General features: G+C 33.9%; 1 protein-coding gene across 2 annotated transcripts in view; it reads right to left on the bottom strand.

Annotated features, from left to right (window-relative positions):
• The window catches only part of INTS7 (integrator complex subunit 7), a 106,205-nt gene that overhangs the window by 67,141 nt on the left and 21,527 nt on the right, over positions 1–17,537 (bottom strand). For both annotated transcript variants that reach the window (XM_037824343.1, XM_037824351.1), the window contains exons 2-5: positions 13,418–13,547; positions 12,445–12,591; positions 8,121–8,258; positions 1,239–1,285 (exon numbers count right to left, since the gene is read on the bottom strand). In XM_037824343.1, the coding sequence (XP_037680271.1) occupies positions 1,239–1,285; positions 8,121–8,258; positions 12,445–12,591; positions 13,418–13,547 (462 nt within the window). The remainder of the gene's footprint in view (positions 1–1,238; positions 1,286–8,120; positions 8,259–12,444; positions 12,592–13,417; positions 13,548–17,537) is intronic.

Genomic DNA, 17,537 nt, shown 5'->3' with positions numbered 1-17,537 from the left:
TACTGGAATAGCTAGAAGGAAATACCTGAAACTGTCAAACTGCAACCCAGTAGCCTTGATTCTTGAAGATGATTGCATAACTATGTAGCTTACATGGTGCAACTGTGAGATTGTGAAAACCTGGTAGCTCACACTCCCTTTATCCAGTGTATGGACAGATGACTAGAAAAATGGGGACAAAACGAGATGAAAAATAGGGTGGGATGGGGGGGGATGGAATGTTTTAGGTTTTCTTTTTTACTTTTCTTTTTATTTTTTTTTGGAGTAAGGCAAATGTTCAAAAACTGATTTTGGTGATGAGTGCACAACCATATGATTGCACTGTGAGTAACTGATTGTACACCATGGATGCTTGTAGGGTATGTGAATATAGCTCAATAAAACTATTTTTTTTTTAAAAAAAAGCATGGGCCTCAAAACCAGAATGCAATTTTATATGTGTGATCCTGGACAAATGACTGAGCCCCATTTCCTTTTACATAAAATGGTGATAATAATATTACCTCTCCAAAGCTGCTAAGTTGCATAATTCAAAGGAATGCCATTTATAAGAATACAAAGAAAGTGGTGCTCTCCAGAGTTGTGCAAATGCTATAGCCCAGAGCTCCCTCTTATGAACATTATGAGGATAAACATTAAGCATGGCATGACAGATAAGATTTGAAAGCCAGGCTTTGTAGACCATGGTGAGGAATTTGGATTGGATTCTAGTTCCAACTGGAAGCCACTAGAGGTACATCATAAGAATGAAGAGAGGGCCACAGAGTTCCTAATATCATTCTCCTCCCTTAATCAGAATGTTCTTCCCCTAGATATCTGCATTGCTCATTCCTTTCCCTCCTTCGTGTCCCACTCAAATACCACGTCAGCAGAGGTCTTCCCTGACCAACATATCTGGAACAGAAAAGTCTCCCCAACCTTCTGCTATCTACTCTTGGACTCTACACTTACCTTGTTTTTTTTTCTCCAAAGCAAACATGTCATATTGTTGTTTATTGCTCCCCCCAGCCCCAACACTAGAATGTATATTACATGAGAATAAGGATTTTATTTTGTTCATTATTGTATCCTCAGCACCTACAGCCATTGTGTGGCTTCATTTTGAGACCAAATAAATATTATTTGAATGAATGAATGAATGGTGCCTATCATACAGTAAGTACTTAATAAAGGTTAGCAACTACTACTAATACAAATTCTAATGAGTCACTTCATAATACTAAATGAAGCATACATACCTTGAATCATTTCACTGATTTTGTTGCAGATTCCCACTGCAAAATCCCTTTGGAAAAAGAGAATAGTAAAAATTTTAAAACAAAAACATTAAATTTGGTTAAGTTTTCCAAGGACTTAAAAGAGACAGAGCACAAATAGCAAACTAAAGAACACTAGAAATGCAATACTCCAAATCATAACTAATATTCAGAGGCAGGTGCTGTTGCAGGGTTGGGGCAAGGTAAGAAAGACAATCAAAACAAAAAGTCCAGCCACCAAGGAGGTTTATGTCAACATCACTGTTACATAATATTAAAGGAAAGATGTATTAGTACTGCTTTAATTTGCTAAGTGTCACTAAAAAATTTAGTATCACTCACTATCTCAGTCTATGATGTTTTAGGATATACTCTCAAGAAAGGCTTTTAACATGCAAATTGTGATTATATAAGCAACAAAAATCTATTTCTAATACTCTGAATTGTAAAAAGTACATATGAAGTAGTAGAAATGCAGTAGCAAATATAAGAGAATCTTAATAAATGCACAACTACATAAAGTTAGTCATGTTTTTTTAATATATGTGTAAAGTACTTTCCAAAGCATTGCTTGGTTCAGTATGACTATTGATTCTATCATAATATAAATATTACTGAATGTTGCAAAATTTTACAAACATTTGTGATAAAATATTATATAATATGTAAGAAAATATGCTAGAGATAATACGATCAGACTTGGCCCAATGTATATCTAAATAAAATATTTCTTGTCATTAAAATATTATTTGCCTTATAACTTTCATTGTCTCACAAGTGTACAGTATTTTCCTGAAGCTACATGACATGCGATGATGTCATCTGACAGCTAATGGAATGTATGCTAGTGCATTCTTGTGTTTTCTAGTATATTATAAGGGAGTTGGTTTAGGATATCAATGTGTTTTCTGAGAGTAAGCTGGTTCTCAATTATTCTACTATGCTCTTACTATCTTCAATTAAATCTGCTATAATCTCTGTAACATCATCATCCAATACATCATTTTGAAATCCTGACAAAAAGTACACTTTGCCTTGCTTTATAATAAAGTTTTGAAAGATTCTGATAAAATTTAACATTATCTAAAATTATTTTTATTTAAAAATTTCTCAATATTTTATTCTAAAGTAAAAGAAAGTTTATAAAATATTTGTATATTTCTCTTATATTTAAGGGTGAATTATTAGCTTTAAAAAGAGAAATTAGAAGACTCATTTTCTCAAATGAAGCTGTACCATCTAGGTCTGAAGTTGCTGAAAAAGATGAATGGACATATTCAGAGAGTTTTCTAACTCATGGAAGGGAATAATCTACTTTAAAGAAAATGGCAAAATTGTAAATAAGAAACAAAAATATGACTAAAGTTATCCCTCAACTTTATAGATGTTAATGATTTACCTTATTGTACCTTATGTAACAAAACATTTTTTGAAAAGCATTATGTTGCCAGTTATACTATGGCTTCATTTTGAGACCAACAATTTAGAATTTAAAGAAACAGGAAACTGAATATTTTAAATGCAGATGTGATACGCTCTTCAAAAGCAAAAAATTGTTTGTTACAGCTTTCCACACTAGATATGATAACAGGATAAGTTATTGTAATGCATTAAGGTAAAGTGCACATAACAGGTGAGAGACCTGTACAACTGACAATGCTGAATGCCTGCTGGATGAAAAGTCAATAAACAAAATCAAGGAATTGTTGTTTTCCAACAATACAAAAATCTGTCAGATTAAAGACAGCCATAAACATGAAGAATGTTAATAGCTCACCTACACAACTTCACTTTTCCTTACAGATGTTACTGAACGTGCTATTTTGCTTGTAAATGTCTGATGTCAGCACTATCTGATCACAGAACATCTCCGTTTACATGAATTCTTGGTAGTGAGCACAATTTATGCTGAAATTTTTAAAGTGAGTACTTTTTAACCTCACAATTTATTCTGTAACAACAATACTGATATTTTCACCTTTGCTGCAAAAGCAACAGTGAATAAAACTACTAGCACCTTAGCAAGAACTGAGGCAGTGACACTGAACTGTACTAGAAGTCACTGTAATCTTTATCACTCTGCACTGACAAAAAAAAGAAAAAAGCCAGTTTCACTTAAGAATGTCCTTGGTAAAACAGCAAAAATTACTAATTTTATTAAATCTCAATGCTTGAGTACTTTCTTTATATTCTCTGACAAAATAGAAAGTACATATAAAGTACCACAATGATTATTACCCCCAGAAAAAGTACCAGTTCCATTGTTTGAGTTATGAGATGAACTGGCTGTTTTTCATAAAATACCGTAGTTACTAGACTTGGTTATTTAGCAGACATTTTCTTGAAAAATGAATCAAGTGAGCTTTAACTTCAAGAAAAATAACTGGGTATATTTGTTGCCAATTATAACATTTGCACTTTAAAGCAAAAACCAGAATTTCAGGAAGCTTCTATCTGTCATAATAAATTTGACAGCTTAATACTTAAAAGACTTTCTGAGTAAGACTGGTGATATTAACAAATGTGATCTTTTGATATTATATAATGAAATGTGTCAGCATGTAGAAGAACTGCATAACACAGTGAATCAGTATTTTCTAAAAGACCAATACATAATGTTATAAAATCATACAGAGGCAAAAAATCTCAATGGATTGCAATATAACGGAGTACAAAAAATTCACTGATAAGGTTTCAGGGTCCATAATGCAACTTACCTTTAAGAAATTATCAACTGTTATTGCTTTGATAAAGTATCAAAGAAGAATATTCATAATTATCAATAGTCTTTAAAAATAGTCCTCCCCTTTTCAACTATATATCTGTGTAAGGCTGAATTTTCTTCATATATTTTAACCAAAATAATATATCACAACAGGTATATAGAAGCAGATGTGAGAATCCAGGTAGTCTTTGATTAGGATGGACATTAAAGAGATTTACAAAAATGTAAAGCAATGTTACTCAATTTTTTTTTGTGGAAAAGAGTTATCCTCATGAAAATATTTTGTTAACATATTATAGGTTTGTTATATTTAAAATAAATATATTTTAAATTTATCATTTTAAATTTCTAATATAGTAAATATCAATAAATATTATCCACATAAACAAAGCTCTTTGAGGACTTCAGTAGTGTTTAAACATGTGAAGGAATTCTGATACCAAAAAGCTGGTATCAGTCTCACATTCACATAAGAAAAAGTAAGTTATAAATGTCTTCAAAGTATAAGGCAAGAAGTATATGAGATATATTGATGGCTTGTTCTCATTTCAAAGAGCTCTTGCACTTATTATTCCTTCTGCTTGGAATGTTCTTTCTCTAGATTTCTGCATGGCTGCCTGTTTTCTTATCACAGAGATTCAGTTCAAATATCAACTCTTCAAAAAGGCCTTCCCTGATCACCCTAGCTAAAGCAGCTAACTCAGGTCCTATCATAATACCGTTGTATTTTCTCATAACTCTAACAAGCACCTGAAATTATTTTATGTATTTACATATCCAGTAAATTCTTGTTATTTGCAGTTTTGTTCTATATTCAGTGAATTAGTAAATATTGAACCATTTCCCCTAGTGGAAATACAGTGTTAGGTTCCTTTGAGCCTTAATAAGAGCAATAAACAATCTTGTTTTATATGTTTCTGTTTAAAGACACCTTATATTTTTTGCTTCCTCAAATATGCACACAGTGATTCACCAGGAAGTTTTCACCAGCTTTCAGAGTCTGCCCTCATTAAACCTCACCTAGAAATAGTTATCTTTGCCTTCAGAACATTTTATAACATTTAAACAAAGCCTCTCAACACAAATTTAAGCACATATAAACATAAATCACATGGGGGGGGCAGGTAAATGGAATTCATTAAAGAAGGTGCTGATTCATTAACACTGAACTCAGAGCCAACAGCACTATTAACTCATGCCTGAATGAAGATTATCTAACACATGTACTTTCTCTGCAAGGTACATCACAGCATTCTGGCATTTAGGAATACTAGATAGTACTTTAGCACTATGTTTGGGGGCCATTTTAAACAATGAAATCACCAAAAAAAGAACAGAAATGCAAAAAGCACGGTTATATTTAGTACCACATTGAAAGGACACATGCTTATAGCATGAAAACTGAAACAAGAAGGTAGACCATCATCTTGTTTGATCTTAGCTGGGAATGTATATCAAGTGACTCAAATTTTTCTACGCACTGCACATCTCTGAGAAAAAGTGGGAAAGCATGCAAATACTTATTTTCAGCAAATAGGCAAATGTGTAATCTGGAATAATGAGGATCAACTGTATGTCATCTGATTTATTCCACTAGAACATCAAGACATGACAATAAGGCCTTACTTTTGTCACCTCTGCATTCCCGGTTGCTTGGAATAGTGTATAGACACAGCAGATACTCAGTAAGTATTCTAACTATACAATAACTTACATAACAACTCAAAATTTAAAAATCTGCTCAGGTCTTGAAGGCTTTTTTTCTCTAATTTTTTTTTCTTATTAACATTTATATATGTTGAGACTAAATAGAAAATCTCATTTTCCAGTTTCTCCTGGAAAAAAAAATCAGATCTGACAACATCAGACATACATTCCTACATAGTAACAATCTGCTGGTGCCAAGGGGCAGCTACCATTTTCAGAAGGTACACGCCCTCTCCAATTCACCCTAGTGGCCATGAGAGGACACTTTCCTCATTGACAATGTTTGGTTGGCACTCAAAAGCATTTGAATTTGTAACTCTTAATTTTAGGACCCAGGGACTAGGTTTTTAAAAGTATGAAATCTTAACTTTTTTAGAACAAATTATATGTGGTTATGGTAGTATACAGGGGAAGGACAGGATTAAATAAATTCTCAAAGGCTTATTTATCCAGTTCCGCTGATTTGTTTAAATTCCAAAATTAATAAATAGAGATACTAAAACAAAAATACATCAGTATTGTTGAAATATTTGATCTCAAGTCAGGCATTATTTCTGGGGCAAGAGATAAACACTGACATCAAAAAAATCTATTTCTTTAAAGTTAAACTCTGATATATAGTGGTTTTTAGATTGGTCTTTCAGGCATTCTTATTGGACTAATTTGGTATTTCTTAATAGCACAAATTACAGTATCAGACTGAAGTCTGGTATGTTAAAAATTACTTCCACATAAATAAGAATTTAGATGTTTATTGGTCATCAATTCCATAAGTGACGAATCTTGCTATATGTTACTTAGTGTTAATGATTTCCAAGTCAGATAAGAAATCCCACAGCTGAAATAAAATTAGTTTAGGAAAATAACACAAGAGAAAAACTAAACTAAAAATGATTCTCATATGTGAAATTTAATTACTAAATTACAAGTTAACCTCCTAAATTTAGAAATTAAATTGAGAAAACTATTTCTAGAAGCACTGGAAGTATATATTAATCTGACAGATCATAAAGCACTGAAATCTTGGCAGTGGTAATGAGATGGTAAACATTCACTAGATATAATTCCTTATCCAATTAAAGAGATTTTAAAAAATTCTCTCAGTAAGAAGAAAAAAGCATATTTTCAAAAGCACAAATAGGAACTGTATTTACTCACCTATTTCTCTCCCTATGACTGCCACTCCTATTAATTTTGAGCAGCAAATTTAAAATTATATATTTTCTATCCCTACTCTCCCTTTCTAGTGAGTAATCCTGTAATTCTGAAGGTTTGACCAGGACAACACAGAGAAAAATATGCATATAATTAAAATCTGAAGAAAGGTGGTTAACTATTTCAAGTCTTATCCAAATTTAGAAGAGGTTATGGAAATGCTATTTTTAATGTTAAAAACCACATTTATTATTCATCTGAGAATTAAACCAAAACTAGCTCATGATAAGAAAATAAAAATTATATACCATCCTATCATCCAGAGATACCATTTTTATATATATCCTTCTAGTCTTTTCTCTGTTCACATAAAAAGCAAATACTTATTTTTGTGTTTTTTACACAAATCTGGAAGATCACATGCAAATATTTAAAAAATTATATTTGTTAAAAGCTAATATAGTATTCTATTATACAATCATATTATAATTTAATATAGTATTCTATTATACAATCATATAATTTATCTAAGTACTTTTCTACTGATTGGAATTTAGGTTGCTTCTAATTTCTTGTTATTATAATTAAATTACAACTAGTATCCTTGTTAATGAATATAAGTACACATTGTTGATTCCTTGGATAAATTCTTAAGAGTGGATTTTCTGGGTGTTTAAGGTTTTTTATACTCCTTACCAAAGCAATCCACAGAAGGCAATGCTTCTTTTGATACCAGTCAGCAAAGGGAGTATATTATATTTTTACAGAGGGTAAACAGTCAAGTCAAACAAAATAACTTTTCGTTCAAAAAAAAAAGAAACTATTCTGTAAGATAATAGTGTGGGACATGACATCCTAAGTTAAATTTGTTTAAAACTAGTTTCAATTCAAATTACTGCCCTAAGTCTCAAACTGTGCATAGAGTTCTACATGCCAAAGCTTAACATTAGAAGTAGTAATTTAGTATTGGGGATGTTTATGTTCGGGGAAGGCCCTTCAACTGACAAAGTTTCTGTTCTCCCAGTGAAGCCTTCCCCAACTACTCTAATATGTACCAATCCCATCCTTCTGGAAACTCTTATTGCATTTACAGTTTAATGCCAACGTTTTGCACTCCAGTTTTCTGTTTCAAGTCATCTCCTCAATATATAAACTCTCTTGGAAAATAAACTTTGCCATTTAGATTTTCTGTATCCTTTAATGTTTATAAATACTGGTCAGTCATTTCTCAAAAAATTCTTCCTGGGAAGCCAAATTATTAAAAGGCCTATGCTTACTTAGACTGTGCTGAGAAGTTTGCAGCAGCAAAAACAGCAGCTTCAACTTCTACATTATCATGTGAATCCAGACTTTGACGAATACTGTGATGAGCATTCTTCCTTTCAGGAATTATTGATGCCAGACTTCCCAACATCCTAGAGAAAAGAGAAACCCAAGGAGAATGGAGACACAATAAATTCCAGGTAAGGAAAGGAAGAACCAAGGCAAAACTAGATTACCAAAATTAAAGCTTGTAGATAATTCCATAAATCTCAGGCTAATAAAGCATCAGCTTTAGGGATGAAGCAGTGACTCATATTCTAAATACTTATACATATGTCAGTATGTAAGAAAAATTAGATGAGTTATTTTTCAAAATAAATAATAAACGTCTATTAATCTAATATTTTATATAACAAAATTAGGCTAATATTAACAATTTGTTACTATGAAATACAAAAAGGCTAAAAGTATAATCTCACTGGTCACTAATAATATAAATATTTTTAGCACTACATTTCAAACACAGTGACTATCTCCCAGATTTTTCTTTTATTTTTTGTCTTAATTTATAAGTGTAAGGTAATGGGTAAAAAGCAAAACATCTTTAACATATGTTCTCTTCCCTCTTCTCACTCCTCTTTTCTTTATGTTCAAATAATTCTGACTCTAAAAACTGCTTAGTGTTTGAAAGGCATCACTTGTCCCCTTCCTTCATGTCTTCTTATTAATAAATTTCACTAGAAATTAAGTTGCTTGAGGTCAGAGTTTCCCAACTTTCATCTATCTTCCTTAAAATACACTGTACAGGACCTTCTTCTCAATGGTCTCATCATTCATCAGCCCCAACCTTTTCTTTGTCGAGTTTGTTTTTCTCCTTAACAAAATCCTTCTCAACAAAACGTCATGTGTCTATAAAAATTAAGATTCTTCCTGTATCATATCTTCTTTATTAAAACAGCATTATAGTCAAATAAACACTTGCATATGGAAGGAATGAAAATGTATTCACTTATAAGCCCAATACTTTAACAAAGATACATTTCAGGAGACGGAGTCTTGACATTTCCATAGTGATGTTAAAACTTTTTTTGCATAATTTTGCAATTTATCATATAGAAAATAAAAGAATCTGTTAAGGTAGGTTTTATTTTTCTCATTTTGCATAAAGAAAGTGATTTATTAAATGTGTGTGCATTAGAATGTGAGTTGGGGCTTGGAACCCAAGTCTCCGTACACATACTAGCTAAATTTTTCTCCAGTTGACTAGGCCACTGCTTCCCAAATGTGGATTAAAGAGTGTTACTGGGAGAGTGGGATACATCATTTGTTAAAAATTGTGAAAGTAATTACTTAAATTACTTTTCCCTTTTTAGAGCAGAACATTTTGAAAAGCTCATAGTACAAACTGAAAGAACATATGCAACAGTTAGTGGAGATAAGATAAACACATTCATGGTTTGGTCACTTGGTTATACATTTCCAGTAGATGAGGTGGTTTTGAGAGCTGCACAGCTTGAAACTGTTTTATTCTGAGGCATATATTATTCAATTTAGAGTTACAGAGACAAAACAAAAGGAACAATGATATTGAAATATAACTTAAGAAAAAGCATAAAATTGGTAGTAATCCTGTTCATGGTGTGGTAGGTTGAATTATGTGCCCCCCCAAAAAATGTGTTCTTAATCTTAATCCATTCCTGTGGGTATGAACCCACTGTAAACAGGACCTTTTGAAGATGTTATTTTTAGTTAAGGTGAGGGTAGGTCTTAATCCAATTACTAGAGGCTTTATTATAGAAAAAAGCCAAGGGAGGAGTAGAAGCTGGGTTAGGGAAAACAGAAATCTGGAAGAGAAAGGAAAGGACACTGCCATGTGACCAGAAAGCCAAGAAAGCCAAGGAACACCAGCTGGCCAGAATGCTACCCATCCCAAAAGAAGCAAGTTTTCTACCTTCCAAAACCACGAGGCAATAAATTCCCATTTTTTAAACCAACCCACTGTGTGGTATATGTCATAGCAGCCAGGAAACTAAGACAATGGTTTTTAGGCCCTGAGAGAAGTTCTCATCTATTTACTATGTGATTTGCAAAACATGTAACTCACAAAGGAATAGATACAGAACTCCTACAACTCTATAACAAAAAGACAAGCAACATAATAAAATCTAAATAATCTAATGAAAAAAATGGGCAAAGGATTTGAACAGACACTTCCCCAAATAAGATATGTGAACAGCCAAAAGGCATATGAAGAAGTGTTCAACATCATCACCATCTTGGAAATACAAATCAAAACCACTACTCACCCATTAGAATGGCTAAAATTTAAAAGACCAACAACACCAAAAGTTAGTGAAGGTGTGAAGTGACCAGAATCCTCATACACTGTTGATGGGAATATAAAATGGTAAAAACTACTTTGGAAAAAGATTTTGCAGTTTCTTATAAAATTAAACATGAACGTACCCTATGACCCAGAAATTTTGCTCCTATATTCAAAAGAAATGAAAGCATGTTCACAAAAAATCTTGTAAGAGGATGTTCATAGAAGTTTTATTTATAAAAGCCCCAAATCAGACACAGACTAGGTATTCAACAATAGAATGGAAAGACTGTGATAGAAATAGTAGTATACAAGGGAAAACTTCTCAGTAATAAAAAGGAATGAATTACCATATACAACATGGATTAATCTCAAAAACTTATGATTAGTGAAAGAAGTCACATAAAAGGATACCGACTGCATGACTCCATTTATATGAAGTTTGAAAACAGACAAAAACTAATTTGTGGTGAGGAAAAAAACATCAGGGACTGCCTTTGGGGAGGTGGGTGTAGGAACTGACTGGGAAGAGACATTAGGGAACTCCCTGGGGTGAGGGTAAATTCTATGACTTGATAAGGGTGGGGTTACACAAGATATTTGTTAATACTCAGGGAATGTTCACAAGATCTGTGCATTTCATTTTAAGTAAATTTTACACAAAAAAGCCAATTCATTCCACCACTTAATTTCTCCTATCTCTCTTTCTTCTTTATTTTTGTCTTCTGATTAAAGACAATTCACGCTTGTAAAAACAATTCAAACATTACAAAACCATATGGAAAAGTCTCCTATAATCCATAATCCAATGACCACTGCCAAACCCTGCCAAAAATAATCACTGTTAACAGAATACATTCCTCCAGATTCTTTTCTGAGTATCTATAAACATATATTACTGACAAAAATAAATTAATAAAATGGATACCAACTGACATTTGTTTTTTTTTAACTTAGTATCTCTATGTCAGTATACTCTTACCTCATATTCTTTATGATTATATATTTAGTAGTCTCTAAAGTAACTTTTCTCATATTGATAGACACATGATTTTTTCCCAACTTTTCACTTTTTACAAAAATGATACGGTGCTCATCCTTATATATAAAATAAATATTCACCAATTTATAAAACGATTTATAAAAAAAAATTCCTGTAAGTGAATTTGCTAAATCATAGGGTAAGAATATCTTAAATTTAAATTCTATTCTATTGAATGTAGTTCAAAAACGAGAAAATCAATAACTGACTTTAAAATATCAACTAGCTGCTTATAATATAACTACTCAAAAGGCAGAGGAACAACAAAAGTACTCGGGACTTGATTCTGAACAAGAACGAAGAACTGGCTCCTGTTGTGGGAAAATGGAAACTTAAGGAAGAAGTGACATATTGGACTCCATGAATAAAAAGGGATCTGTGTGGGCAGGGTAAGTAAAAAATCTGAAAAAATTATACATATGATTCCACAGGCAGTGGAGCAAAAAAGAATACGGTTCAAGCTGGATGGCTTACAAAATAAAATTCTAACAAAACAAATTATTTTTTTAAATGCCAAGAAAGAAAAAGAAAGGCTAAAGATACTCTGGTGATTATATCTGGTATTCTCCAATGAGATCAAATATAAATTATGGCATACAAAAGTTAGTACATAACCATGAATTAATACAAAAAAACTGACTGGAAACAATGAGAATAGAGTCAGGAAGGCAGAAGTTCAAAATGAGCTGAGGCTAAGCTGTATTCAGATCCATTAAGTTATTTGATCAGTGTACCTACAAAGGGGAAGATTTCAAACACAGGCTACTATTTACAACTAAAATAGTATCATAGATATTAACTAAAAATAATTTACAGAATGGGATAGTTATCACATTTTCACATTGAATCTTAGTTCATAAACCAAAAATAAATCCTTAAAATTCAGAATGAAAACAGCAAATATACTGCCTCTTCAATAGATAATTACAGCTTAAACTATCTTGAGTTAAATAATTATAGCAACACAGCATACCGGAGAGTGATGGCTCTTGCCACAGGATCATTACTATGAATCACAGAGAAAATTCTCTTCACAAATTCATCCACATTTAGAATCTTCTCCAAATGTTTCTCACTTTGCTGGGTAACTTTAAGAACACATAGCCGCAGGAAATTGTTCCTATGAAAAAAAAACAGATAAAATAAATTAGACCACGTTAGGGAAGTACTTATTTAACTAGGGATCAAAGCAATACTAATGATATTATATTTTAGCAACAGGCAAATTTTTTTCACTCTTACTCACCACTAAAGGAGTTACCTAAAGTTTATACTTTAGGTAGGTACTAAGCATAATCAATTAGCTATTTACTTAGTTCCTGCTGCAGGACACCAAAATGATAGTAACACAGAAGGAGCACTGGAACAGAACTAAATCTCCTCTCATATTATAACAAAGGCCGAGAGGTCAGATAGTCTTTCTCCTCTCTTAGGCTATTCCTACAAGAACTTTTCTCCTTCAAGTCTGATTTAGCATGTTTGTGTTTGTGTGTGTGTGTGTGTGTGTGTCTGTGCATGCGCACATCAGTACATAAGGAATAGAAGAAAGGAGGGGAGTGAGGAAGAATGGTAGGGAGAAAAAAGAATTGGGATTTATTTCAGGCACTTCACAAACATGCATTTCATGTTACAAAACAAGCTATTAAATTAAATCAGAAACTTCTCAAAACAATCTGAATGAAGCCAAAGATTTTTTCAAAATACACAGTAATATATTAAAATTGTTATAATTTGATTTATCCTGTTATCCAAAGAAACGGTGTGAATTATACTCTTCATTTTTGCTTGAAACCCCATTAAATCTCACACCAAAGTGTTGAACACGTGTCCACTAAAATTGTAATTAGTCACGTGGCAATCCTAAAAGGCAAAAAGAACAAAGACCACAATATAAAACAGAATTATAAACAAAGTGCTCTAGGACACTGAAGCTTTAAAAGACTTACCCAACTCTGAAAACATCAGCTAACTTTAGGAATGCAGAATTGATGAGAATAGGGAATGGATACTTCTGAAAGAGCCTGGGAAAGCGAACAACTGCTTCACATTGTTCACCAAGTTTGCCAGATCTTAGACCTACAAAAAGTATATAAAGGAGAGAACAGATCGCAAATTTGTAGCTACAATGCAAAAATGCAAATACCAATGAATTACACAATAAAGTAACAATTTCTTAGTCATTCTTAGCAATTAAGTAAATAAAGTACAACTGTTACTCATTACCTTTTAAAAATAAAAATGGTATATAAAATAGCTATTTGGTCAATTGCCACTTTTAGATACATGGTATATTGAAGAAGAAACTTTAAAAAAAAAAAGATTAAGAATTGATTAAGAATATTTAGGCCATAAATTAAACCTCAAAAAATTTAAAAAGAACTGAAACCACACTAAGTATTTTCTCTGACCACAATGGAATTAAATTAGAAATGAAGGGAAAGAAATGTAGAAAATTCCCAAATATTTGAAAATTAAACAAAACACTTATAAATAAATAACCCATGAGTCAAGGAAGAAACCAGAAGGGAAATAAGAAAAATATTTTGAATTAAATGAAAATGAAAGCACAATCTGTGGGATACAACTAAAGGAGTGCTTCAAAGAACATTCATTAACATTAAATGTCTGCATTAGAAAAGAAAAACCTCAAACCAATGAGCCAACAAAGGTGCCAAGATAATTCCATGTGGAAAGGATATCTTTCAACAAGTGATTCTGGAACAACTGGGCATCTATAAATCAAAAACAGCACTTCAACCCTTAACTTGTACCATATACAAATATTAACTCAAAATGAACCAGACTCAAATTTAAGAACTAAAACTATAAACCGTGTGGAAGAAAACATAGGGGAAATCTTTATGACCTTGGGTTAGATGAAAAATTAACACAAAAGCAAGAACCACAAAATTAAAAAGTGTAAGTGAACTCCAAAATTTAAAACTTTTGCTTTTCAAAGATGCTGTTAAGAGAATGAAAAGACAAGCTATATACTGGAAGAAAATACTTACACAACATGTATCTAATAAAGGATTTCATCCATAATTCCTACAACTCAATAGTAAGGCAAACAACCCAATTTCTCGAACAGGTAAAAGACTTGAAGGGAAACTTCATTAAAGAAGAAATATGAATGGAAAATAAGTACTTGAACAGATGCTTGACACCACTAGCTATCAGGGAAATGCAAATTAAAAACCACTACATACCCCTAGAATGGTAAAAAATTTAAGAAGACTGATAATATCAAGTGCTATAGAGGATGTGGAACAATCACAACTTTCATACATTGCTTGTGGGGATGTAAAATTATAGTTACTAAGGAAAACAATTTGGCAGCCTCTTATAAAGTTAAACATACATTTAACCTTACACTCAGCAATTTCATTTCAAGGTATTTACTAAATAATTATCCAAGTGAAATGAAAATGTATGTCCACACAAAGATACAAATGTTCACAGCAGCTTTATTCATAATAGCCCCCAAATGGAAACAACCAAAAGTCCATCAACTGGTGAGTGAATAAACAAATTCTGGCATATCCATACAATGGAATACCACTTAGCAATAAAAAGGAACCAATTACTGTTTCAGGTGACAATGGGGTGGATCTCAAAATCACTATGCTAAGTAAAAAAAAGTCAGACTCCAATGACTACACAAAGTACGATTCCATTAATATAACATTCAGAAAAACGGATAACTATAGGGAAGAAAAAAAAAAGACTATAGGGATCAGTGGTTGCCAGGGACTGAGGAGATAGGACTGACTGCAAAGGGGCAAAAGGAAACTTTCTGAGATGAAAGAAATGTTCAAATGTCTTGACTGTGCTAGAAATTTCTTGACTGCTTACATTTGTCAAAATTCATCAAACTATACATTTAATAAAGGATGAATTTTACCACATAAATTATACCTTAAACTTGATTTAAAAAAATAAACAAGGAATAAATTATATCTGCACAAGAAATAAATTTACTAGAATATCTTTGTTAAGTAGCCTTTGCTCATCATTAAAAAATGACAAAGAATATATTTATCTGAAGGTTTTATACTGGCTACTACTATGCTTCAATATAAAAGACAATCACGAGGAGGCGGGGCAAGATGGCAGACTGGTGAGCTGTAAGTTTTAGTTACTCCTCCAGGAAAGTAGGTAAAAAGCCAGGAACTGCGTGGACTGGACACCACAGAGCAATCTGTCTTTGGGCATACTTCATACAACACTCATGAAAATGTCGAACTGCTGAGATCAGCGAAATCTGTAAGTTTTTGCAGCCAGGGGACCTGCGCCCCTCCCTGCCAGGCTCAGTCCCGTGGGAGGAGGGGATGCCAGCTCCGGGAAGGAAAAGGGAGAACTGCAGTGGTAGCCCTTCTCGGAAACTCATTCTACTGATCCAGACTCCAACCATAGATAGACTGAGACCAGACACCAGAGAATCTGAGAGCTGCCAGCCCAGCAGAGAGGAGACAGGCATAGAAAAAAAAAATAACATGAAAAACTCCAAAATAAAAGCAGAGGATTTTTGGAGTTCTGGTGGACACAGAAAGGGGAAGGGCGGAGCTCAGGCCTTGAGGCGCATATGCAAATCCCGAAGAAAAGCTGATCTCTCTGCCCTGTGGACCTTTCCTTAATGGCCCTGGTTGCTTTGTCTATTAGCATTTCAATAACCCATTAGATCTCTGAGGAGGGCCCTTTTTTTTTTTTTTTAATCGTTTTTTCCTTTTGTAAAACAATTACACTAAGAAGCCCAATACAGAAAGCTTCAAAGAATTGCAATTTGGGCACGTCAAGTCAAGAGCAGAACTAAGAGAGCTCTGAGACAAAAGGCAATAATCCAGTGGCTGAGAAAATTCACTAAACACCACAACTTCCCAAGAAAAGGGGGGTGTCCGCTCACAGCCACCATCCTGGTGGACAGGAAACACTCCTGCCCATCGCCAGCCCCATAGCCCAGAGCTGCCCCAGACAACCCAGTGTGACGGAAGTGCTTCAAATAACAGGCACACACCACAAAACTGGGCGTGGACATCAGCCTTCCCTGCAACCTCAGCTGATTGTCCCAGAGCTGGGAAGGTGGAGCAGTGTGAATTAACAAAGCCCCATTCAGCCATCATCTGAGCGGACTGGGAGCCTCCCTACACAGCCCAGCAGCCCAGAACTGCCCTGGGGGGACGGCACTCACCTGTGACATAGCACAGTCATCCCTCAACAGAGGACCCGGGGTGCACAGCCTGGAAGAGGGGCCCACTTGCAAGTCTCAGGAGCCATACGCCAATACCAAAGACTTGTGGGTCAGTGGCAGAGACAAACTGTGGCAGGACTGAACTGAAGGATTAGACTATTGCAGCAGCTTCAAAACTCTAGGATCATCAGGGAGATTTGATTGTTAGGGCCACCCCCCCTCCCCGACTGCCCAGAAACACGCCCCACATACAGGGCAGGCAACACCAACTACACACGCAAGCTTGGTACACCAATTGGGCCCCACAAGACTCACTCCCCCACTCACCAAAAAGGCTAAGCAGGGGAGAACTGGCTTGTGGAGAACAGGTGGCTTGTGGACGCCACCTGCTGGTTAGTTAGAGAAAGTGTACTCCACGAAGCTGTAGATCTGATAAATTAGAGATAAGGACTTCAATAGGTCTACAAACCCTAAAAGAACCCTATCAAGTTCAGCAAATGCCACGAGGCCAAAAACAACAGAAAATTATAAAGCATATGAAAAAACCAGACGATATGGATAACCCAAGCCCAAGCACCCAAATCAAAAGACCAGAAGAGACACAGCACCTAGAGCAGCTACTCACAGAACTAAAGATGAACAATGAGACCATAGTATGGGATATGAAGGAAATCAAGAAGACCCTAGAAGAGCATAAAGAAGACATTGCAAGACTAAATAAAAAAATGGATGATCTTATGGAAATTAAAGAAACTGTTGACAAAATTAAAAAGATTCTGGACACTCATAGTACAAGACTAGAGGAAGTTGAACAACAAATCAGTGACCTGGAAGATGACAGAATGGAAAATGAAAGCATAAAAGAAAGAATGGGGAAA

The sequence above is a fragment of the Choloepus didactylus genome, chromosome 2 (genome assembly GCF_015220235.1).
Source record: "Choloepus didactylus isolate mChoDid1 chromosome 2, mChoDid1.pri, whole genome shotgun sequence".
NCBI lineage: Eukaryota > Metazoa > Chordata > Mammalia > Pilosa > Megalonychidae > Choloepus > Choloepus didactylus.
Note: the sequence above shows the minus strand (reverse complement) of the source record. Positions and strands in the feature narration are given on the sequence as shown.